We start from the raw sequence: 25161 nt of genomic DNA, 5'->3' as shown, positions 1-25161 counted from the left end.
AACAACAACAACAACAACAACAACAACAACAACAACAACAACAACAACAACAACAGCAACAACAACAACAACAACCTTATACAGTGCACATCTACCATAACGTGCATTCAAAAACAGTTCTGGTAAAACGAACTGAAAGAAGGCCTGCAGAGGGCGCCACTGCAGAAGGTTTGTCGCCTCACTGCGCGGAACCTTTTAGAATTGTTTCCACCCGTGCTACTACAAAGTGACACCTCCATACACTTCCGGTTGGGAGGTCAACATACACACGTGAGAGCTGCAGAAGAGCAACAGAGGCTGGCATCAGACTGCAGCAGGGTTTTCTTCAGGTATGGAGACGAATATTTTCTCTTTAACACGTAGTAACTCTGTGTAGCTAACGTTAGCTTCAGTGTGTACCGGCAGAGAAAGAGTCAGTGTTAACAGACTGTGGCCTGCACTCCTGTACTCTCACTCGTCACGTTCATACACACACCGAGGTAAAGACTGAACAACGTGAATGTGTTTCTACGCAGTAAAAAAAGAGAAATCCAAGTTTTTGATTACATATTTACAATTAGGCTACAGAAAAATATTATAATTATTTATATTTTATTAATATTCATTTTTTTTTCAGGGCATTTCCCTTTTTCTTTCACTTTTTGTGCTAATTTCTAATAATTTTCTTGTAACTTTAAATGAATTTTTTTGCACATTTTTGGGTCGTTTGTTGTGAAGTTGCTCACAACTTTCTCTCCATGTGTTTGTTTTTTAAACAAGCCAATCTGTTCAGGTTTCAAAGCGAATTCCACAGTCGTTTCAGCAGCGTGCTTTTTGGATGGAGACTGTGTTTGTTCGTGTAATTGTATACATGGCTGTAACTGATTATTACATTTATCAATATATTTGCAGTTATGCAACAACTTTTTTCCATGAACCTAAACCAAACTGTTACACAAACACCTGTTGGTACAGAATTTTTGTGATGAGTATGGAGTTTTTGGAAAACAGTGCCCTACCCTGATAAAAACGCCAAAAATCAAGTGACAGCAGCTCACTCAATTTTCTTTATTTCTGGACTCTTCGTTCACCGCCGAGGCATGCAAGAGAATTAATTTTAATTCACAAATTCAAGGTAACACAGAGCGAGTAAATGACAAACAAACGATTTTGTCGATGAAGTATTCCTTTAATTCTCAGCCAAATGTTTCAGAGAAGTTATCTCATTGTTCCATGATTGGCAAACTAGTCATACACATAGTGGAGTCGCAATACAGTTGATAAAACTGAAGTACTGACGTTTATATAACCACCCGATCATATTTTAGGTGCAGTATTTTAGTTTTGCCAATTTTGCTTAATGATAGACACTTTTGTGCACATCACCTGCTGCTGCTCTATGTCTCTACACTGTAAAATTCAGCTTGTGGATACTCTTTGCATTATAGCATTATATCTTTATTTTTGTCAGTTGTGTTACATGCTAATGCCTGCTAAACATATTCAGTGTTCATCATCGGTACATTTTGGGTGCTTGTAGGATGAATGAATACATTTATAAATTTCAGTAGCTGCATTTGAAGATTAGCTTCAGTGAAACAGTTTGTATTTTAATCATAATGAAGTGTATCAGGAAAGTAACAAAAGAATAATTTTGGCATTATGTCAAGGATGGAGCGCTAACGACAAACATTCAACTAAATTTATCAAGGTGAAATGACAGAAAGAATTCTATGTAGAAATTTCAGACAAAGATTGGCATAATATGTGAAAGATACACCATTCATCCACTTATTAGTGAACCTGGAGGGACTTCTCATGTAGGAATTTGATTTGTTTTTTTATTACACTAAAACTGAAAAGTAATCAGCCGAACAGCTGAGAAATGTTTGCAAGAGTGCGGGTCTTTTTTTTTTTTAATGTCAGAAAATAATTGTACTTTAGGAAATAGTGAGGAGCTAAAGCAAATACTAGGATATGAGGTCCCGTACAGCCGCCTGGTACTTCATCTTAGTAAATTCTCTGAAGAAAATGTTGTTGCCAGTGATAGATATTTGATCAAAGTAAAGCTGGTAGCAAGCAGGAAAGCTCTCACTAGGACCTGGAGTAACACCACCAACAAAAGACCAATGGCTAACAGTTGTAGAAGAAATCTTTTCAGTGGAAAAGTTGACACAGAAACTACAAGAAGCACAACTAGAAAGAATGTGGGAAAATGGACTCTACAAGACTCAAAAAAACAATACTTGACTGGAACAATAATCAATAGATACACTAATCTTCAAGGATGTGAAAATGTATATTCATCCAAGCAGTTTTTGTTTTAATATATTTTGTCCTTAGGTTTGTTATTCTGTTGTAACTGGCATGTCAATGTCACAAATATTTGTGTTAATAGAGGTTTTAGTGGAAATTGTTTGTGCTTTAGCAGACAGGATGGACGGGAAAGTTAAGGAACAGAAGCGACATACGCAGAAGCACAGCGGGCCGAAGGCAGAGAGGAAGAAGCTCAGGAAGCAGGGAGCGTTCACAGAGGAGGATGGAAGAAAACGCAACCCCAAAGCTTTCGCCGTTCAGTCGGCTGTGCGAATGGCCAAGACCTTCCACAGGTCAGTCCTGATGGCTCTCGTGTCGCTGTGCTGAGACACAGAAACTTCAGTCCTCTGTAGTGTCCACGATGTGAAACCAGTTTGACATAATTCTGCTCATTAATGAATCCAAAGCAGGAAAGACCAATGAAAGTCAATTTCAGGATAATAAAAAATGTTAGAAATGAAACGAGCAGTGTAAAACTACTCTTCTTGGTTTTCTTTTTAAGGGCCCAGGACATAAAGGCCAAAAAACACCACATTCCCCTGGTAGACCGGACCCCCCTGGAACCCCCTCCTGTGGTGATTGTAGTAGTTGGGCCCCCTAAGGTGGGAAAGAGCACCCTGATCCGCTGCCTGATCAAAAACTTCACCCGACAGAAGCTTGGGGACATATGTGGACCTGTAACCATTGTCTCTGGTGAGTTTGGCCACAGGTTTCCTCCGGAGGTGACGGCTTAGATATGTTCCACTTTCACAAAGCCCTGCTGTAAAGATATTTTAGCAGTCAAGAGTTCCCACAGCAACTTTAATACCTCATAGCTGTTACAGCTTCCAACAGAAAAATATTGACATTCTTTGAATAAAATTGCAAATTGCATCCATTGATATTAAAGAATTTTTTTAAAAAACTTAACTTGGTATTAGGTTTGAGTGCTCTATGGTTTTATTTTCCTTTTATTGATTTAAAGTTTGAAAAAAACATTTGGTTAAAACAAATGGAACATTAGGTGATTATTAATGTTTTGCACTGTTACACATATAACCATAATTATTCATCATTTTCTGTGACTATTTTTTGTAATCTTCAGGCAAGAAGCGTCGCCTCACTTTCATGGAGTGTAACAATAACATTAATACGATGATTGACCTTGCAAAAGTCGCCGACCTGGTGAGTAGAACTTGGCAAAAAATATCCCACAAAGTGCATGACATTTGTTAAATGTAACAAGAAATATACCTAAAACATAGTTTTAAAAAAGAGGGCAATGTTATTAGAAAATAATCCAAAAAAGGGAAAATTACCCCAAAATAATTATATATTTATTTTACTTTTGTTATTGTTATTTAATTTTATATTCAAAATCATACAACAGAAAAGTAAAATTATATAAATTATATATATATTAGGACTTTTGAGGTCTTTTTTGTTTTGTTTTGTTTTTACTTTTTTTGTTGTTGTTTTTGCCTATTTTTAGGCAATTATCGTGTAACTTCTTAAGTAATTTTTTTGCTATTTTTTGGGCCATGTCTTGTTAAGTTGCTTGTTGCCTTCCTCCCATGTTTTTGAAGGAAATTAAATGAATTTGCTCAGGTTTTAAAGGGTTAATAAAAGTCAAAAGGAGTTGAAATTAATAAGCTGTGAAGTAGTAACACATAACTAAGCATACATGTTTACCTTGTAAAATAGTATATACTTCTGACTGCAGTGTAAGAAGACTGATGTTGAGGCAGGTTTTAAAGGGTTAACATGTAGAATGAAGTATTCTTAACTCATTTCAGATGAATGAAATGCTTTGGTTGTCTTTCCCTCCAGGTGTTGATGTTGATTGATGCCAGCTTCGGCTTTGAGATGGAGACTTTTGAGTTCCTCAACATCTGTCAGGTGCACGGCTTCCCTCGCATCATGGGCGTGCTGACTCACCTGGATTCATTCAAGAACAACAAGGCCCTGAGGAAGACCAAGAAAAACCTCAAACACAGATTCTGGACTGAGGTCTATCAGGTAAACACGACCAAATCGCCGCTTCACTGCTGAAACTGCCTCCGGTATACAGAGCCTTGGAGCCATAGGTTGTAGGCATGGTGACAGTATGAATGTGTGACTCAGGGTGTTGTGTTTGAACCTGGCAGGGGGCCAAGCTGTTCTATCTGTCGGGGATGGTGTACGGTGAATATCAGACTCAGGAAGTGAAGAACCTCGGCCGCTTTATCTCAGTGATGAAGTTTCGTCCTCTGGTGTGGCAGACCTCTCACCCTTATGTGCTGGTTGATCGGTGAGTGACACCCTAAAGCTGCATGCTGCTGACTCATCATGTCCATCCAGATACACTACAGCAGCTCTCTCCATTAGTTTGCAGCAGATTGACAGTGTTTGCTGTGAGAACTGCAGATGGATGATGTGAAGATGTAAAGTGAAAGAGAACAGTGATCCACTGACTCCTCATGTAGTCACAGCGTGCTGTTTTGACATATCCTTTTACATAACACATTTTTGTCCATACTAAGACATGATCTGAACAGTGCTTTGTGTGAATTTAAAGGGTCACTTTGGTATTTTCCAGCCTGGACCCTATTTTCCTGTGTTTTTGTGTCGAAGTGACTAATGGGAAAAATATTTCAAAGTGGACGAGTATTTAGCAAGAGGGCTGCAGCTGACAGAGGGGAAACAAGCTGCATTGTAGGATTTTTATTTTGGCTGTTTGCCTTCATTAGAGGGAGGACAGCTTAAGAATTAAAGAGGAGAGAGAGAGAGGGGATGACATGCAGCAAAGGGCCACAGGTTTGGAGTTGAACCCGCGGCTTCTGCAGCAAGGATAGCAGCCTCCATACGTGGGGCGCCCGCTCTACCAGGTGAGCTACTGGGTGCCCCAAACAAGCTGCGTTAAAATTTGAGTGCAATTCCATTAATGTACATCCACTTTAAAACCTAAGCAAATTGGTTTGATTTCTCTCAAAAACACAGAGAGAAAGTCAATGAGCAACTTAACAAGGCATGGCCCAAAGATTTGCCAGAACTTGGTTAAAAGGTACAAGAAAATTACCTGAAAAAGGCGGAAGGAGAAAAGAAGAACAACAACTTAAAAATGATCTGAAAAAATCCTGAACATTTTTTGGGGAAAATCTTACATAATTTTTAAATATATAATTATTCTAACTATAAATGTAGTTTTCTGGACATTTTCCCTGTGTGTTTTGACATAGGGAAACAACTCACCCCGTAGAGTCAGAGCTTTACAGTTTGTAATGAACCTCAGAGATGCAGGGTGAGCTGTATCAACCATATGGAGACACTGAGCAGAGGCGTGCTCTACAAAACATAACCATAATCATTAATAAGAGTATTAGTTCCATCTGTTAGAATTCCAGTGAGTAGAAATATCTTGAGATGTCCAGCAAGACAATAGACACAGATTCCTAAACTCAAAGACAGACCAAACAACCACAATGCTATCATTCATTACTTTCTTAATTCTTTTTTTTTGTACTGAAACAGTATGGAGGACTTAACTGACCCTGAGAGGGTGAGGACAGACCCCAAGTGTGACCGGACAGTGTCTCTCTATGGCTACCTACGAGGGACACATTTAAAAAACAAAGGCCAGGTCCATATCCCAGGTACATAAGCACAGTACTTGTTCTCTATGAAACCTTTTTTTCTGCACATCATGTTGTCTGAACATGAAATGCTCTGGAGTAAAAATCCACTGATAATGGAAATATTTACAATTGAGTGTGTGTTGTTGCTCTCTGCAGGTGTAGGTGACTTTCAGGTGGCAGATGTGAACTTCCTGCCAGACCCGTGTGCCCTGCCAGATGCTCAGAAGAAGAGAGCGCTGAATGAGAAGGAGCGTTTGCTCTATGCACCCATGGCAGGCGTCGGGGGGGTCGTATATGACAAAGATGCGGTGTATATTGACCTTCCTGCAAACCACGTCAATCAACAGCAGGTGTGTGTGTGCTTGTGATGTAGTCTGAGGTGTTTGATTTTTGCAAGCAAGCTTTTAGGGCAATTAAACTTTTGAGGCTGGGTGCTGAATCCTCAAAGTGGATATCAGTGCAGTCAAAATCAGGATTATGATAGCACTCCATGGCATTTATTATTATTGCCACACAGACATTTTGGGCTGTGTGCATTCAGCATTAATAATAGTATTATTATTGCTGAATGCACACGTTGAAGACGGGCATCTGGCCCAAAATGTCTGTATGGCAATAATAAAAAATGCTATATTTCGGTGGAAGCACAATGTTCTGCACAAAGTGTGAGGTACGAGTAGCAGACACAAAAGCTAGCTACTGGCCAGAAAAGTAAATCAAATCAGTTAAAATAGAAATAAAAACTCATAAATTAATAAGTAAGATGAAGAATAAACTAATAATAAATACTAATACTAAGAAATAAAGACGTGAATCAGGACTGATCAAATTAAGCTAAAATAAAATAGAATAATAAAACTAAAAGTAGACCATTGAAAGAGGACAATACATATGAATTAAAATGAAAATAAAAATAGAATAAAATAAGATAAATAGACCAAAAACAGATGATAACACATGAGTAAAACCAACAAAACTGGATAAAATAATATATAAACCAATAAACGAGCTTAAGTAAAAACACACCTGACTTAAAAAAATAAAAAAAAGTAAAATAATAATATTCTATTCAGACTATTGTTGAAGCGTCTGAGAGCATGTTTTTGTGACGTATTGTCTAACTTTAAATTTGACCATTTATATGAGATCATTGTTCCAATAGTGTTATGTTAGTGTTGTTTGTGTCTGATGTGTATTTTCTTGTCCTGGAACAGGAGGAGGTGCGGCCCACAACAGAGCTGGTCCAGTCCCTCATTGACACACATAGCACCCTGGATGCCAAGATGGCTGCCAGTAAGGTGTCTCTGTTCAGTGGCTCTGCCACCCTGGAGCCCACGGACATCAGCGAGCAGAGCGGGTGAGACACCTCACAGCTCAGGACTCTTCCTCCGTACTTGTTTTGTACAGTGATGGATGTCAGGGACATTGGAGACATGAAATATTCTCACTTTGCAAATCATTAGGGATAGGCATCAGATCCTCATCAGTACATGGCAGATCAGGACCAGCATATGTATATAGTATATATTTTATCTTGGCCAATAAGTAACAAGAAGGTTTCGCCCAGAAATGCCAAAGTTCTGTTTAACTTAAACGTTATGTTTAAGCTGTTTTAGAAACAGTGTTTATGACATAGTTTATCCACCAGAGAGCACCAACAAGTTAATTTTTCACACTGTAAAGGCTGTGACACACCAAGCCGACATCCCAGATCTAACAGCCCCCTGCTGCGTCGCCTCATGTTGCCGTGTCTCAGCCAGACAGTTGCACAGGAACACACCGAACTGACGGCAAACCAGCAGGTACGTTCTGTGCCTGCTTGAAAGGAGATACCCCTCCATACCAGCAGAGGGCGATCGTCTATACTCCTCGTCTATCGTCTGAAACTGGAAGACTGCCAGTTCGCACAATAACAACACAGCCTTCTGTTGAAAGAACAAAGCGTATTTGCTGTGTGCCAGTGAACAAAAGCACAAACCATCAGATCACATTTCTGCTATGAGCTCAATGGCAAAAAAAATCTATCTGACCATATAAAAGTTGTTTGAACCTCATTCCCTATTAACTCTAGCTGTTTTTTTTTTACATTTTTCATTTTAGTTTCTCTTCTCATAAGCTAAGCTAAATGGCCAATCACAATGATTTTAATCACCGATGGGCTTCACAACCGCCACCGCTGATTCAACATGCTGAATCGACCAAAATAAAAAGCATAGGTGGGTTGAGGAGGGTTAACGATGCAGGACGCACAGAAAAGATGAGGGCAGTGGGTGCTGCCATCGGTGAGTTCAACTGGATGTTTGGCTGAGTAGATAAGCAAGATCTTGGCCACTGTGGAGTGTTGCAGGATTGAGTCCTAAAATGAGGAAATGAGTCAGCATTTTAGCACTCCCGATGTCTTGTCTCGGAAGTTAATGTGTCTTTATGCCCCCTCTGGCAAAAGCTGTCGCCACAGAAATTATGTTTTCAGGTTGTCCACTTAGACTCCACCATGAATGGATTATATTTTGGTGGTCAAAAGTTACTGTGACCTTCGGTTTGTCTCATTCGTCTTGAGAGCACAAAAATTCAAGACCGCCTGGATGGAATTTCTTCAAATTTGGCCCAAACATCCAGTTGAACTCACCGATGAACTTAGCATCCGTCTCATTCTCATGAATGTGATACCTCAAATATCCTCAAATTTGGCCCAAAAACCAATTGGCCCCAATAGTCATCTAATTCAAATTTCGTGGTCAAAGATCACTGTGACCTCACAAAACCTGTTTTTGGCCATAGCTCAAGAATTCATTCATTAATTAACCCTAATTTGAATGGCTTTCCTTGAGATGCCTGAAATAGGGTGTTTGGTAATAAGCTTAAGTAATTTTCATGTTGTGTTTAACATAAAATACATTGGTAAAAATTTGAAGCTTTTATGTGTCGTAAAATATGGAAAATAGCAAATAAACCCTTTTATAAAGGCGGCTCTAGCTGAATGAAAGGTGACAATAAGTCAAATAACCACTCATTACAGCAAAGCTCTACAGAAGAGCTTCTGTCAGCGCACAGCAGGTAGAGTCTTGAAGTGGATGGCTCCAGCTGCACAGCCGCTTCCACCTCTGCAAGCTAAGAACAGGAAACTGAAGCTACAGTGGGCACAGGCTCACCAAAACTGGACAGCAGAAGATGATTAAAACGTCACCTGGTCTACTAAATTGCGATTTCTGCTGTGACATTTAGATGGCAGGGTCAAAGTGTGGCGTAGACATCATGAATCTGTGGATCCATCAGGGTGCTGGTGGTGTGGGGAATATTTTCAAAGAGATTACTGCAGCATTGTATTTGACAATTTAAGTGAACTTTTCTTGTTTTGTGTGTGTGTTAGAGAGAAGGAGGGCCCTCAGGAGGTGTGTGTGTGGGACCCTAACACCCAGAGAGAGAGGAGGAAGGTGGTCTTTGCTAAAGAGGAGGAGGATGGCAGCAGCTCTAGTGATGACGAGGACGGTGACAGTGAAGACAGCGACCAGGAGGAGCAGGAGGAGGAAGAAGACGAGGATCCCCTGTCCACATTTCTCAAACAGGCGAGAGCCGAATCTGGCAGGACAGATAAGACTGAAACAGACACTCCACCGGTGAAGAAACAGAAACTAGAGGGGAAGAAGGAAGACAGCGCGGAGGTGCCGGTGTTTGCTGACAGTGAAGACGACCTGGAGGTGAGCGAGGGGGAGAGTGAAGAAGACGGGGAGGCCCTGAGAGCAGGAGACTCTGGCCACTGTTCTGAGGAGGATGAGGAGGAGAGTGATGATGAAGAGGAGGAAGACGATGAAGATGAATTAGTGGAGGAGGAGGAGGATGCAACTGAGGCAACAATGAAGAAACAAACAGAGAGTGAAGAGGAGGAGGAGGAGCAGGGTAAATACACCAATACATCAATTCCCTTCATTTTAGTGTTGATTTTTTTCAAAAGGTTGCACTAATTTTCCTCTGATACTTGTTCCAATACCTAAAATCAGGTTACACAGATTACCAATCCAGTATCAGTGATCTTTTTTGTTTCTCACTTTAAATAGTATGTTTATTAAGAGTCACAATCAGTGTTTCCTTTTTTGTCCTTTAAAGTCCATTTTGTAGCTGTTTACAAGCTTTGATCCTGTCACATGATGCCTGGAATTTGCCTTACTGTCATGGAATAATAGATGTTTAAGTTTCTCTTTTTCGCCTGGGTGCCAGTGAAAATTATTGCCGACAGCATTATGTCTTCGGATTATTCGACTGTCCGTCTTTTCATACATACATTTCATTTTCATGAGCATAATATCTCAAGACCAACTCAAGGTAATTCCTTTTTAATTTGCCACAAACGTCCACTTAGACTCAATCATGAACTCATTAGTTTTTTATGGTCAAAGGTCAAGGTCATTGTGACCCTTCGCCCATCTCATTCCCATGAACATAATATCTTAAGAACACCTTGAGGGAATCTTTTTTTAAATTTGGCACAAACGTTCACTTGGACTCAAAAATGAACTGATTAGAATTTGGAGATCATTATTTTTTCACTATAACTCAAGAATTCATTCATTGTTGAGACAAAATATCACACAAATGACTAATAGGATAAAATGATGACATAATATATCCAAATAATGTTCAGAAAAAACACTTTTAGGCCATTATTCTGCATCATAACTCAGGAACGGAGGGGGAGACGTTTAATGAACTGGTGACCCGAATCTTGGGTGTCCGTCTTGAATCTAGTTTCCCACTACATACACTTAGCTTCTTGCATGTTGGTTTGCAATGTGAGGATCAAAGTTTACAGAGGACTACTTGACAAACTCCAACTGCTTGGTAAAATAGAGCTGCAGTGATTCATGAAATTGATTAATTATTTTGATAATCTGACTAAAATGTTAAGAAAAACGGTCAAATTTCTCTAATTCCAGCTTCTTATATGTGAATATTTTTCTGATTTCTTTATTCCTACGTTACAGTTAACTGAATATCTTTGGTTTGTGACAAAACAGGACATTTAAGGACTTTTGGAAACACTGAGTGATATTTTTCACCATTATCTGACATTTTATTACAAACATATGAATCCAAGGGCTCAGAATTATGTCAGTTTAATCAAATATGGCTGTTCAATACAAATATTCAACTATTCAGTCTTTTTTTTCCATATAGAGTTTGAGAGTTTTAACGTGGTTCAGGACGTTTAGTGTGACTCAGACATTCATGTAATATAGTAAACCAGCTAACTGTGCTAACAGCATCAGAAATGTACAACATTTTTTGCAGACACTAGGTAACACTCACAAAAGGCAGAGGAAAGTGAGGAAGGAAGGAGCTGAATCTAGGTACCAAAGTGTCCCCAGAAGGACACTTCACTCTGACTGGTGAATACAAAAAGAAACAACTGCTCAACTTGAAGGAGTCTCAGTCTGGGGGGTCTCTGACTCGTGATTCGAATCTCCGACTTTCAAGGAGCATCATGATTTATCCACAATGAAAACAGTCATTAGTTGCAACCCTAAAATCATGTGATATGATATGAAAGCTTCAGAGCAACTACTACCTTGTACCTTGTACCTTTTAAATGTTTCTTTTGATGAAATGTTTTTTTTTTTTACAGAAGTTCAGTTCAGAGGCACTTCAATAAATGGAACTGACAAGAAAAACTCACAAACTTACACCATAAATGCAAAGTTTTACTGTTTAGCCCTAAATTAACTGTTACTTGTTTTGTTATGTGTGAGCTCAGACCATAAAAAAGCTTGTTGGATTTCATTTAAAATTGAGTAAAAGAACAATGAATGTAACGCTTTCATAGGTCAAGAAAAGTCTGAAGTCTGAAGGTAGCTGAACATGTGTTTTGATGTGAGGGGAACTTGGTACTGAAGGCAGCATGTGGAGGTTCAGTCTTCATCCTTAGTTTGAGTTCCTTCTCGTGTTTGTGTCCACAGGGGCTCTGAGGTGGAAGGAGGGTCTGCAGCAGAAAGCATCAGAAGCGTTTCTACGGCAACAAGAAGCAGCCCCCAATCTGAGAAAACTGGTTTATGGTTCAGGTAACCTGACATTCTGGTTACACATGCTCATTAAAATATATATTTCTAAGAACATTTGTATTTTTGAGGATATGCAGGGTTCCCAAGGTCATAGAAAACCAGGAAAAGTCATTGAATTTAGTTGTGTGTGTTAATACAGTAGTCTGGGGATAATCTTCCATGTAATGTAACGTAATGTGAATTTTTTTCTTTGAATTAGTTGTTAGCTAATCTAATACGCGCCAAGGGCTGCAGGATTAATTGTTACCATCAACATCGTGATGCGCAACAGTTGCAACAAAGAACGTATGACGTCAAGTCAAGCAGATTTAATCAAACATTATTTGCCGCTTGATAAAAATGGAAAACTTGCTAGTTCTCATTTGCATGTGTGTATGCGCGTGTGTGTGTGTGTTGAAAAGTAGTGTTACCAGGCTGACGTACAGCAAATTTTGACATGGGTCCTCAAAAAGTCATGGGAGAGTTTACAAATTTATGTATATACTATTATATCTGTGATAAGTTACCATCAGCCAGTAAATCAGCACAATCAATGTATCGGTCTAGCTCTGGGTTGATCAGAAGTTGCTGTATTTGTTATTTATTAGGAAACTATTTACAGTACAGCCTCAGACTGAAGTTTCAAATCACTTTAACACAAAGTAAGAGATGAATACAGCTGCACAAATGAGGATTTTCCTTCATCACAAGTAAGATATTAATTTATTCCAATGACACTTATTTTGTTAAATGTACCTTATCTGTACAGCATAATAATTTTACCAGATTATACAGCTCATCCTGAGAATTTCCACAACATCTGTTTTTTCTTGAATTTCCCCTCTGGGGATCAATAAAGGATTATCTTATCTTATCTTGTTGCCAATATGGTTAACTATCTCTAACATAAGCAAACCTGCAACAAAACAAACTTTCCCAAGTGACAGATGGAAGCTGTGTATGAAGCCATATTTTGGCATTTTGTAGCAAATGTCAGAAGTGCTGTAAATATACATTTCTAAACTACATGATAATATAAATGTATTATATAGCTCTGATTTTCACTGTTTCTTGATAACAATAATCTTTGTTTTCAGTTGTAGAGGCGCAGGATTCTGAGGATGAGGATGAGGAGCTGGGAGGGCTGTTTCGAGTCAGCCGCCCTCAGAAGAGAAAAAAGTCTCAAGAAAATGCTGCTGACTGCTCCCGTTTTAACCCTGACACCTCCCACAACTGGGACTTGGAGGAGGTACAGTGGTTACGGATATTTGATTTTCTCCATGTCATCCATCCCATCATCATCCCATTTGTATAAATTGCATTTCGTATGGTATTTTGCTGTCCAGACTTTGTAAAACCAATCTGGATACAATCTGGAAATGCAAAAAAGCAGATTTAGGCTGGCAGTCTGTAGCCTAATTGTCCTAGTACCATCAGTGTATATCCATGTTGTGGAGTTAACTATTAATGCTTTCGCAAAATATTTACACAGTGAGGCATTGCATAAATAATCGCCAGTGTCTATATAATGACTAAGTGGGCAAAGGCAAAAAGTAACACAGCTAGAACAGTCTGATAAATTCAGAAATGATCAGTTTATGGTAATGCAGCCTTTAAAAAGCCAACACTTAAGATATTAGAATATTTTGAATTTACAGGGACATCTAGTCTCATATCACGATATCATATCAGTACATTGCCCCGCATTAATCCGAACTACATTTAGAGGTGGTTTGAAATGCAATTCCAATCAGGTTTCTACAGATGTGTCTCAGTCTGGACGCCCTGGCCACTCAAGTCAGTTTTGCGTCACACATGATGTGAAACATACTGATGATGTAAAGTCCAGAGCAACGAAGTTACGGCAGAGCGCTGTTGATGACAACTTAAAGAACAACAGTCTGCAGGAGTTCTGCACTGCCACATAAAAAATAGGATGGATGGACCTCCATTTCTAAATTGTACCCTTTAAGAAAGCCGTGTCACCAGCGTAGCCATGTAGTCGCAGATAGGTTGGTGATGTCTGGACACGCAAATCTAATCTGAACACTTGCAAATAACAGTGCTGTCATTATTAAAGATCTCATTCGAGAGACAAATATATGATTTGCCTGCAGTCTGAATGAAGCCTCAGAGTACTGAGTTCCTGATGTGCCCTGTGTTGATGTGAAAACTTATACAAAAAGATGCTGAAACGAGACTAAAAGGTTGTATTTTTTTCCAGATGCTGAACTCCATCAAGGACTGCTTTGTCACAGGGAAGTGGGAGGAGGACCAAGATGCTGCCACACTGCTGAAGGAGGACGGTAAGAGAGGGGGGAGAACAAATCAGCTCTGCCAAACACACAGATCTAAATTTAGAATGCTAAAAAGCTTCAGAAACAGACACGTGAGGAGGTGACTTCACAAGGTTCAGCGATTTGGTCTTAGACATTCAGTTCTCAACTGAGGATACTGCTGTGTCTGGGCTTTTGTTTGAGTCTTTATGGGGAGCCTCAAACATCGTTGTTGTATAAACGACTTTAACATCCAGTGTTTTGTTTGTTTGCTGTCTCTAGAGGAGCTGTATGGTGACTTTGAGGATTTGGAAACAGGAGAAGTCCACAAGGGCCAAACTGGTCAGCAGGATCAGGCCGAGGTGCGTCTTTTTTATACAGAATTGTTTTTTATCAAGATTATTGTCTTATGAGTATTGAAACATTATACAATATTTCAACTTATTATGATAACAATTATTTTAACACCACATCCACTCCGGTGCTGATATTCAGTGTTTTAGTGGCCAGGCAAAATAACATCTGTCCCACCAGACGATAATCATGGCAAAACTCTCATTTCCTTTCTTTTTCTAGTAATCAACTTTTAGTTTGTTTTGTTTTGTGTTTACTGGACCAAGTTCTGGGTGCATGATCATATTTAACTTTGGAATAAACTGTTTCTCAACTATTGGATGTGTTCAACTGATGGTTCACAAGCTCCCTCTAGTGGGGAACCTCTGAAATACTTATTTGAAATGAGTTAAATTAATGTTAATATGTACAATACTATTACAATACTACAACATTTTGAATGAAAATAGTGAAACTTTGAGATCTGATAAATGTAATTTAAAATAAGTTTGCCTTTCTGTAATGATTTTCTTCTGATATCAGCCTGCACCATAGTTACATTCATTAAGGATGCAAACGCATACATCCATGATTCGTTACCAGCTTAGCTGTGATGGCATGATAGAAGATAAATCTGACTACACATTTTGATAAATAAAGGCCTGTCTCAATTTGAAGCCCGCTCTGGTTACCATGCAGTTCATTTTTATACAAGTTCTTTGGATGTATGAAACTGGATTGTTGGCTACCTGCTGGAGATAATGTTACTTAGCTGCTTAGATCACACATGCAATATGTTTATATGTTTAAACTTTAGACAATATGAACATACTACTCACAATGTTAGCTTGGTAGGATTGACTACATTTCAATCATTCAGTTAATTTAACTAAAACCACGAGCAACAAAGAAGATGGTATTATCAGCGTTGTAAACAAGAGACACAAAGAAGAGATTAGTAGATGGAGAAGACTATTTTTCAAAAAAGCCAGAGATAAACGTACAGTGGATTATGTTCATAATTATACAGTTAAAATGATTTTACAGAATTATTATAATTTTGAAGTATTTTTTTCCAGGTCATCTCTTACTTTGTATTTTTTTCATGTGTTACTTTCTTTTCTTTTTTGTTTGTTTGTATTTTTTGGCAAATTTTCAGGTACTTTTCTTGTACTTTTCACAGATCTCAGTCTTGCAAACCTCTGGGTCATTTCTGCCTTTGTTGCTCATTATCTTCTTCCCATGTTTTTAAATAAAATAAAGCCAATTTGCCCAGTTCTCAAAAGGTTAAACAAATAATTTGATTAGATTTCTATCTGTGCTGAATTTTGTGTGAACGGAATTAAAAGCCCATCCCATAAAGACGCCTGTCCCAAATTAAAGGCTGTTGAGTTCAGTGATTTAAGCAAATAATAGCCCGGGCTTATGATTGAATTTTTTCGGCATATAAACAGTATTTATATAAATGTATCCATAATCTGTAATATGTATCTGTAATAACATTTTGTCTTCTCCACCTTGTGACCAACAGAACAGTGAGAAAGACGAAGACGACGATGAAGATGAAGAGGAAAGTGTGATGAAGGTGGATGACGAGGAGGTCCAGAAGAAAAAGCGTCTGGAGAAGAAGCAAAGGCTGAAGGAGCGATTCAACGCAGAGTATGACGACGGAGATGCCACTTACTTTGACGACCTGAAGGAGGAGATGCAGAAGCAGGCGGAGGTATGTTCTGCTCTCATACACAGCAGCTGATGAAGATTCACGAAATCAAATGCTCCACATTTCAAAATCATGTACAATGAACACACATATAAGTATTGTTAAGTATAATATAAGTATATTCATGAGCATATTTGAAGAGAATATTTCTCTGCATTTTGTCCTCAGCTGAACAGGGCAGAGTTTGAGGACGTGGATGATGAGACCAGAGTGCAGTACGAAGGCTTCCGACCAGGAATGTACGTCAGAGTAGAAATCTCCTCTCTGCCCTGCGAGTTTGTCACCAACTTTGACCCCCATTATCCCATAATCCTTGGTGGCCTGGGCTCCAGCGAGGGAAATGTGGGATACCTGCAGGTAGGTTTCTCTGTGAATGTCTTGTTGTTGATGGTTTACTTTTTCTTAAGGCTCTTCACATCTAAGCTCTTAGGCAAATACAAATAATGTGGCTGTGCTCACATGAAAAGTGAGTGTGAACGACTGGGGAGAGCTGATTATTATAATGTATATTTTCTACAAATATGCCAATCAGCACTGTTTATTACAGACGTTAATGGGACCTAAAGTCTAATCAGAACAATATAAGCTAATTCTAAGTGTTATGTTCACTGGATTTAGCAGTTTTGCTTGATTCAGTCGTGTCCAATCAGTAGGCCACTGCAAAATAACACTAGGTTTGTATTCTCACTACTATTAACCATTTCAACCATTTATACATTACTTTACCTACTTACTTTAAATGTTTATCCACTGATTTTGTCTAATTTTCTGTTTTTTGCCTAATTATGTTACCTGTTTACAATTGATTTGTCTAGTTATTTCAACAATTTAATCATAGATTTTTCATATTTCATCATTTTATCCGTCGATTTTACCTATTTACTAATGCTGTTTCACTCATTTTACCAGTTTCAGCTGTTAGACAATCATTCTATTATTATTTTATTTATTATATTAAAGAACTTTAATTATTTCAGTTATTTCAACTTTTTATCACTTGATTTTACAAAATTATTTAAATAGTTTATCTATTGTTTTTTTTCTAATCAATAATTTGAATTGTTTATCAAATGATTTTACTAAGTATTTCATGTGTTTATGCATTGATTTTAGCTAATTATTTTCACTGCTTATCGATGTATTTCGTCTGTTTCATGTGTTTATCCATTTATTTTTACCTAATTATTTCACCTGTTATACACTGATTTTACCTAACCATTTCATGCTAGTTTTTTTCAAATTTCAAATGTTATGCATTGATTTGTGCATTGTTTTCCTATACTCTTGGTATCATTTAAAAATATGTGAGCACATTTCTAAAGCTGTTTGTGTGTGTGTGTGTCTTTGTCGCTGTGTCAGATGCGACTAAAGAAACACCGCTGGCATAACCGCATCCTGAAGACACGAGACCCACTCATCCTGTCGTTAGGCTGGAGGCGCTTCCAGACCATCCCCCTTTATCACATTGAGGATCACAACGGACGCCACCGCCTGCTCAAATACACACCGCAGCACATGCACTGTGGCGCCTCCATCTGGGGTAAGACGCCGTCAGAGCAAACTGCACTGTTATCTGCTGCTGATCCAGTCCTTAGCAAGACAGAAACACGCACAAATATTAACACTGTAGTTGTTGCAATATATATGAGCCATTAGAAAATGTAACAATGTGAACTATCAATGGATAATTCATATTTTTTTTTCTGGAGAGCAGACAAGGTAAAAAGTGTGATATATTCCCAAAATTTGATATCACATCATAAAACACAATGGCAGTATGCCATCGTTTTCCATTACTTTAAATAAACATGAAAACTTATCAAGACATTCTATTTGGAAATACTGCTTTGATTAAATTTTTTACAAAATGCTGTCGAAAATTTCTCTTCAACCTGAGCTCAGTACATCGCTTGAATCTCAGCCCAATCCTTTTATTGAATGCTGTTTGTCAGAAAACCACCGAAGTTACCAAAGTGCACTGAATAAAGCATGTGTTGGAGCAGGCAAAGATGCAAAAACGACTTTTATCGTCCAAAAGAGAAACCCCAAACAGAAGTCAAGGTGCTACGGTCCCAGGACCATTCCCACTTAAATGTATGTAGATCATTACATGTTTTTTTATAGTGTGGTCAGCCTTTGTTTAAACACACACTATAAAAACATATCACACCCACAGTTCATTTGAGTAAACATTCAAAAATATTTGAGTAAATATTCAAACACATGATATAACACAGTTTCTGGTCCCTATGTTAAGATTACTCATCTGTTGCTCTCTTCCTCAATTTTAAAATTCCAACATCATTTAGCTTAAAACTCATTGTTTCTTATAGACACTCACCAATACCATCCAGCAACGGTTTAAAGACAGGAGAGTTTGACATCTCTTTAATTAAAGAAGGCAGCTATTCTATCCTCAGCACCAGCACACGGAAAGGAATTGTGACTCATGTTAGACTCAAATTTATAAAGATTTAAGTTTGCTGCTCTGGCTCTGGTGTTAGGACTAAATAATTGTAAAATTAAGTGTGAGCTCTTCCTTGTGAAATCCTAAAAACCAGATTTCTCTGCATATGACATGCACAGTCCTCCACTAGAGGCCAGTAAATTTTTTTTAAAGAACTGACAAGCTGCCAACATGACGTCTCTGGTCAGACTCAGTTCATTTTGTGTCAGGTTTCTTAAAAACCTCAAGCATATTTTTGGCATTTTTGTACTTAAGTTGTTACTTATTGTCCAACATGTGCACAAACCTTGACTGATGAATCACATCATGAGATTATGTTGTTAACACCAACCTTACACACACCACTGCCTCAGGTACAGTCCTGATGGATTATTGGTGTACTTGCACATGTAGCCAGTGCTACAGCTGATTATGGACATTCATGCATTTTTGAATGATAGAGACAAAAAGATGATAGAGATCATTTATGTCTTCCTGTATAATGAGACTTTTATTCCTGAACTGTTAAAAAAGTGTGTAATTCTGTGACATCTGATAATGATAACTGTTATTCACTCTTCTCTATTGTGTCACTTCAGGTCCCATCACACCACAGGGCACAGGCTTCCTGGCAGTGCAGTCAGTAGCAGGAACTAAAGTAAGTCACTAAGGCTAGTTCCAGCACTTCAGATCAGTGTGAACGGTTGGTTTCATTTCAGTTCTTCAGATCATGTGAGGGGAAAATTTCATAAATTTCATTCCAGTAAAAGTGAGAACATAGACCTTTTTTTTTCTTTTCAGAATCTTATAGGATTTTGAAAGTCGTGTAGTGTATCCCCAGCTTTATGTGACTCTGAGACTGAAAAAAATCATAAAATTGCACTAAAGGCTTTTGGGCAATAAGTATTTTTTCATTAACAATTCTTCTCTTCTTCTGCAGGCTAATTTCCGTATTGCAGCCACAGGAGTCATTTTGGACCTGGATAAGACTGTGACTGTAGTGAAGAAGCTCAAACTCATAGGTTACCCCTACAAGATCTTTAAGAACACCTGCTTTGTTAAGGTATGAAAAGCTTTCATGTACCTATGTCCATCTTTTACCTGTCTCATTAACGTCTGCTGTAATCTACAGCCTTCAGCTTTTAGGTAAAAACTTAAAAAAAGGGGGGAGGGGGGGGATCCACATTATAGAGATGGCATTTGCTAAAGAAACATTCTTTATTGTCTGTTTTGGTAGTTTTATTTTATTAAATCTTTGGAGAACTTGCAGACTGACCTGCTGATCTGACATTTTTATTTAAAGCAACTTACAATGAGCACATTTAACCATATGGATACAACTCCAAAGTTGCGAAAAACCACGCAAGCTGCGTTCAATCATGCAAATGCATTAACCCTTTAAAACCAGGGCAAATTGATTTGATGTTTCTCAAAAGCATGGCAAGAAAGGAACGAGTGGCAAAAGAGGAAATGACCCAAAATCTAGTAAGATAGTAAAAATACCAGAAAATTACCTGAAAATTAGTCAAATAAATAAAAACAAAAATTAGATAAATAAATAAAGGTCATTTTAGGAAATGACCTGGGAAAAGTGCTTAAAAATGATAATACTCCTGTAACACTATTTTGAATATGTAATTATGATAATTAGCTGTAAATATAGTTTTTCCCTACCTTTTAAAAAAATAAATTTCTAAATCAACCAATTTGTTGTAATTTATGAAACATTTCTTACCAAGTAGCATCTTTCCCTAGGTTTAAAAAAAGAAAAAATCTAAATGAACTTATTTCTTGTAATTTATGAAACACTTCTTACCATGTTTTTAAAAGCGAGAGTTCGAAGTTGCTCAAGCCTCAAAGCTTTAAATATTTTGAATAACGTCTGAAAACAACACAAGAAGTGATGTTACTCCAGCTTTCCAAGGATTAACTTCATCAATTGCTACATTTAGAAACGGTAAAGACATAGATCTTTAATTGTATGAGCTGAGGTGCAATTTTAACTGATGAATTTCGGTCTCTAGTGGAAGATGTGCAGAGTATCTGCTTTCCTGATGTCAGTGTGGCACTTAATCCACCGCCGTTTAGCCAGCACAGCAAACAGTGGTGACTCTGTGAAGCAGAAGCTGAGCCTCCATCATAGTGAGACAGTAGCAGAGCGTGGTGGACATTCTGGGTGTGTGGTCTGACCATGTTGTCTCCCATAACAAAGAATTAAGAATTACCGTCTTACAGTTGTTGCCTCCTTGAACCAGTCGAGTTGCATTACAGTTTACATCTAAGTCTTTGAAAACATGGATGCTTTACACATATCAAGTCAGAGTTTGATCAAATGTCCCCCCTTTGGTTCTTGAGATATAACGTGGAAATATGACGAGAAAAGTTTTTTTGCAGAGCATTATGATGTCAAAGACCTTTCACACTCTTCGATATAGTCATCATTTTATAATATTTTTTTTCTTCTTTATCATCTGTGTGAGATTTTGTTATTATTGTTATTTGTTATTATTAGTGATGGTTTTTTGAGTTATGGCTAAAAGCATATTTTTGAGGTCACAGTAACCTTCAACCACCAGATTTTAATCAATTCTTTCTAGGTAAACCAAGTAGTCTAAGAGTCTTAAGTTGATGTTTCTGCCAAATTAAGTACTTCCCCAATGCCTTTGAGGTACTGCATTTACAAGAATGAGAAGGCTGCAAGGACACAATGACCTTGACCTTTGACCTTTCAAAATCTAATCAGTGCATCATTGAATCCAAGTGAACATTTGTACCAAATTTGAAGAAATTCCCTCTAGCCATCCTTGTTCACAATTACGAAAGAGACAAGGGCACAGAGACTTTGACCTTTGACCTTTGACCACCAAAATCTAATCAGTTCATTGTTGAGTCAGAGTAGACGTTTATGCCAAATGTGGAGATATTTCCTCATGGCTTTCTTTAGATATTACATTCACAAAAATGGAGGGACAGATGAACAGACAACCCAAAAACTTGCATTAAAGGAACTCCATGGAAGCCACTGTGTGATGATAATACTGCTGATGTAGAGTGTTTGGACTGAGCTCTCTCTCTGTGTTCCACAGGGCATGTTCAACACTGTGCTGGAGGTAGCCAAATTTGAAGGCGCTGCAGTACGAACAGTATCAGGGGTCAGAGGTCAGATCAAGAAGGCGCTGTCTACACCGCCAGGAGCTTACAGAGCCACGTTTGAGGACCGCCTGCTCATGAGTGGTGAGTGTCTGATTCATGTGTTATTATTTTGCTGACTTTTCTATAATGTTGTCAGCTATTTTATGTCCTGTAGTTGAATGCTGTAAGTGTATGTAACCTTAACATTTGTCTTTTTTGTTTTTAACAGAGTTGTAATTCTATGTAATTCTGATGTTAATGTTGACCTTTTTGTCTTCTTTTTACCACAACTGTAATTGTATGCACAACATTGTATGTGGCCTTGATACCTTCCTTTTTATTTTTTCTTCTTTTTCTTTAGTAAAAGCCGAACTAGGGACAGGAGTTGGAAAACTCTTTGTGAAACATGAGTTACTACAGCTTGTTTGCAAAAGGCTGAAGTTGTACTATGTTGATTCACATTGTCCCTATCAAATAGATTATATAAAGAAAAAAATCCCAACCACAGCAGTCACAATGCAGAAGTGTAATGACACATTGCTCAGTGATATGTTGCTCCTGAAGGCCTCCTCATGTTAATGTGTCGTTGTGCAGACATTGTGTTCCTGCGCTCCTGGTATCCAGTGTCTGTTCCTCAGCTCTACAACCCCGTCACCTCTCTGCTGCTGCCCGTCGGTCAGAAGGACAACTGGGAAGGCATGAGGACCCTGGGGCAGCTCAAACATGACATGGGCATTCGCAACAAACCCAACACGGACTCTCTGTACAAGGTAGAGTAGACTCAACACCTGATCTGATGCAAGCCCCTCTAAAAGAGCCTACCATTTATAGTGCAGTGAAAGAAGCTTTTAATATGATAAATGAGTTTCATTGCAGTTGAAGCGTCTGCAGAGCTGTACTTTGCACAAATGTAATGTTAAATCCTTTCCCCTCCAGCCGGTGGTCCGAGCCCAGAGGCGCTTCAACCGCCTGCACATCCCCAAGGAGTTGCAGAAGGCCCTGCCCTTCAAGAGCAAACCCAAACAGCAGCAAGCCAAAGGAAAGACGCCCCGAGATCTGCAGAGGCCCAGTGTCATCAGAGAGCCCCATGAGAAGAAGGTGAGAAACGGCAGCTGAGCAGCTCTAGCTAGAGTCAGGAGAGAGCACTCTGACCTCCAGCTTATCTCTCAGTCACACTTATCTTACAACACAAACAGCACTGTGTGTTCATATCTCAAACTGATGACCAAAACTGTGCTAACAAGACCCAGATTTCTATTCACTGGCAAATATCATAACATGATGACATAAATATAATCTCATGCAAAGAGATTCAAAAACACACACATCCCATAGTGGGTGCTGGATCCAAGATAAAACGAAATGTGAAAAGATAGAGGCCTGCACACCAGGGAGCTCCCCTTAAAGGATTTTATTCTGCGCAGAGCGTTTTGGCCCGAACCGTCATTTATTTCACAGAATAAAATCCTTTAAGGGGAGGTCCCCGGTGTGTGTGGAATTTTAGATTCAGATCTGCTCCTAATTGAGCTATAAATATAAAAAACAATTGATTCTTAACCTAGTCATTCAATTGAAGATTTTCCATGAAATTACTGCTACTAACAACAATTTAACATTTTTAATATTGAAAAGTCATCATTATGTAGATTCTGTAATGAAGAAGAGGAAGACCAGTTGCTTTTTGTTTTCTTCTGTCCATATGATGCAGAGTTGCAGACTGGCGGGGGCCACATAACATTTCGTTTTTGAAAAGATTTGTTTTTATGAACAGATGTCCAAATGACAATGCAATTGCAGTTCCAAAACTGTCAGGTTTCCATTCGTGCATTTGAAAATATTATCTTAAAAAGAAAAAGTAAAAGTACAAAGATACTTATCCAAAAACCAAAACAAACAACCAAAATAAAAAAAATACAAACAAATACTAGTACTAATAGTAAACCTAGGGGACATTTGGATGTACTATTTGTGTGTATAAACTCACAAATGGACCAGAAAGGATCAGAGTTGGGAAAGAAAAACAAGAACTTGTACAGAATCACCCCGACCCCTTAACCCCCATATGGGACCTCAAATTTTGTGAAAGGTTGATTTCTTTTTTCTCAAATTATATTATATTTTTCAGGTGCACAGTTAAAGGCAAGTTTAAAAATCCAGTGTCCTGGGGTCAGTGTGGGGCCACTTAATTTCTTTTCAATTTATGCCTTTAAATATTAAATTAGTAGTAATAAACTGTCCCCACATAATAAATACAGTTAGCTGAGTTACAGTTTGCTGGGATATATTTTTATTTAATGACCGAAATTGTTTGTGGATTCCTTTAACTACAAGATGACCTTACATACTGTAGGAAAATGTGGCTTTATCTCTAAGCGTTGCTTTTCTTGACCTGTTCCATCAGGTGGCGGCCCTGCTACAAGCGCTGAGCACAGTCCACAACTACAAGAGGAAGAAAGCCCACATGGTGCAGCATGCCAAACACAAGGAGTTCCTGCAGCAGAAAGAGAAACAGGAGGAGGCGAAGCTGAAGAGACAGAAGGAGGCACGTAAAAAACTGTACCGTGTCATGGGTCAGACGGACAAGAAGAAACACAGGTCCAGTCTGAAGGGGGCGCCCCAGGATGACTAACTCGCTGACTGTGGATTCATGAGGAAAACTGCAGACTGATGCTCGGTCTGCCCTTTGGACTCCTAGTATGTGTCTCATAACTTTGACAGAATCATTTTTATTGTATCTTTCTAGATGTGTTGATATTGATCATCAGCTGTAAAGGAAAACTCGATTTAATTAAAAACACGTATCTGTCTTTGGAAACTGTTGTTATGCCAACGAAATGATGTAGCTGTATACTGGAGTATTGGAGCAGTTCTCCTGCTGCTGATGGTTGCTTATATTATAGCTGATCTCACCATGTCATGGAGGTATTATGAAATATGACTAGTCAAGAGTATTCAGAATATTATGCTGAGGATATAACCAGAATTTTAAAAATCTGTTGTTGTGTAAGTAAGTGTAACTTATAAACCCTTTGAAACCGTCTTTCAAAAACATGGAACAGCGGTAAAGAACTTAACAAGAAATTTGCAATAAAAGAAAATGACCTGAGGCAAAAAAAAGAAAAGAAAAGAGAAGGAAAGAAAAAAGAAAAGAAAATCAAACAAGGAGATTACCTGAAAAGATGCTACAGTTGTAAAAATAATCTTAAATATTAAGTTGTAATAGTTTTAATTATAGTTTTCTGGACTTTTTTTAAATTTTGGATATTTTTCTATTAACTCTTTCTCTCTCCCTCTTGTTTTTAAGCAAATTTTCTGGTCATTTTCTTGTCACCTTTTG

General features: G+C 38.3%; 1 protein-coding gene across 2 annotated transcripts; it reads left to right on the top strand.

Annotated features, from left to right (window-relative positions):
* The first annotated feature begins 226 nt into the window (after window positions 1–226).
* On the top strand, window positions 227–25053 carry bms1 (BMS1 ribosome biogenesis factor). Of its 2 annotated transcripts, none has more exons than XM_042508390.2 (23): window positions 227–329; window positions 2408–2588; window positions 2798–2988; window positions 3380–3459; window positions 4105–4293; window positions 4422–4564; window positions 5785–5906; window positions 6045–6238; window positions 7103–7245; window positions 9256–9782; window positions 11837–11938; window positions 13015–13166; window positions 14142–14223; window positions 14476–14555; window positions 16058–16249; window positions 16415–16603; window positions 17606–17786; window positions 19292–19350; window positions 19633–19755; window positions 21779–21926; window positions 22419–22594; window positions 22761–22922; window positions 24226–25053. In XM_042508390.2, the coding sequence occupies exons 2-23, from the start codon at window positions 2416–2418 to the stop codon at window positions 24451–24453; spliced, it is 3636 nt and encodes a 1211-aa protein (XP_042364324.1). In that variant the 5' UTR covers window positions 227–329; window positions 2408–2415; the 3' UTR covers window positions 24454–25053. The 2 variants fall into 2 exon arrangements, with proteins under 2 accessions (XP_042364324.1, XP_042364323.1); XM_042508389.2 differs by having other exon boundaries at window positions 231–329; window positions 2411–2588.
* The last annotated feature ends 108 nt before the right edge of the window (window positions 25054–25161 follow it).

Source organism: Plectropomus leopardus, chromosome 19 (genome assembly GCF_026936395.1).
Source record: "Plectropomus leopardus strain MGB_pleo_1.0 chromosome 19, ASM2693639v1, whole genome shotgun sequence".
In the NCBI taxonomy this organism is placed as follows: Eukaryota; Metazoa; Chordata; class Actinopteri; order Perciformes; family Serranidae; genus Plectropomus; species Plectropomus leopardus.
The sequence above is the reverse complement of the archived record's forward strand: the minus strand, read 5'-3'. Positions and strand labels throughout refer to the sequence as shown.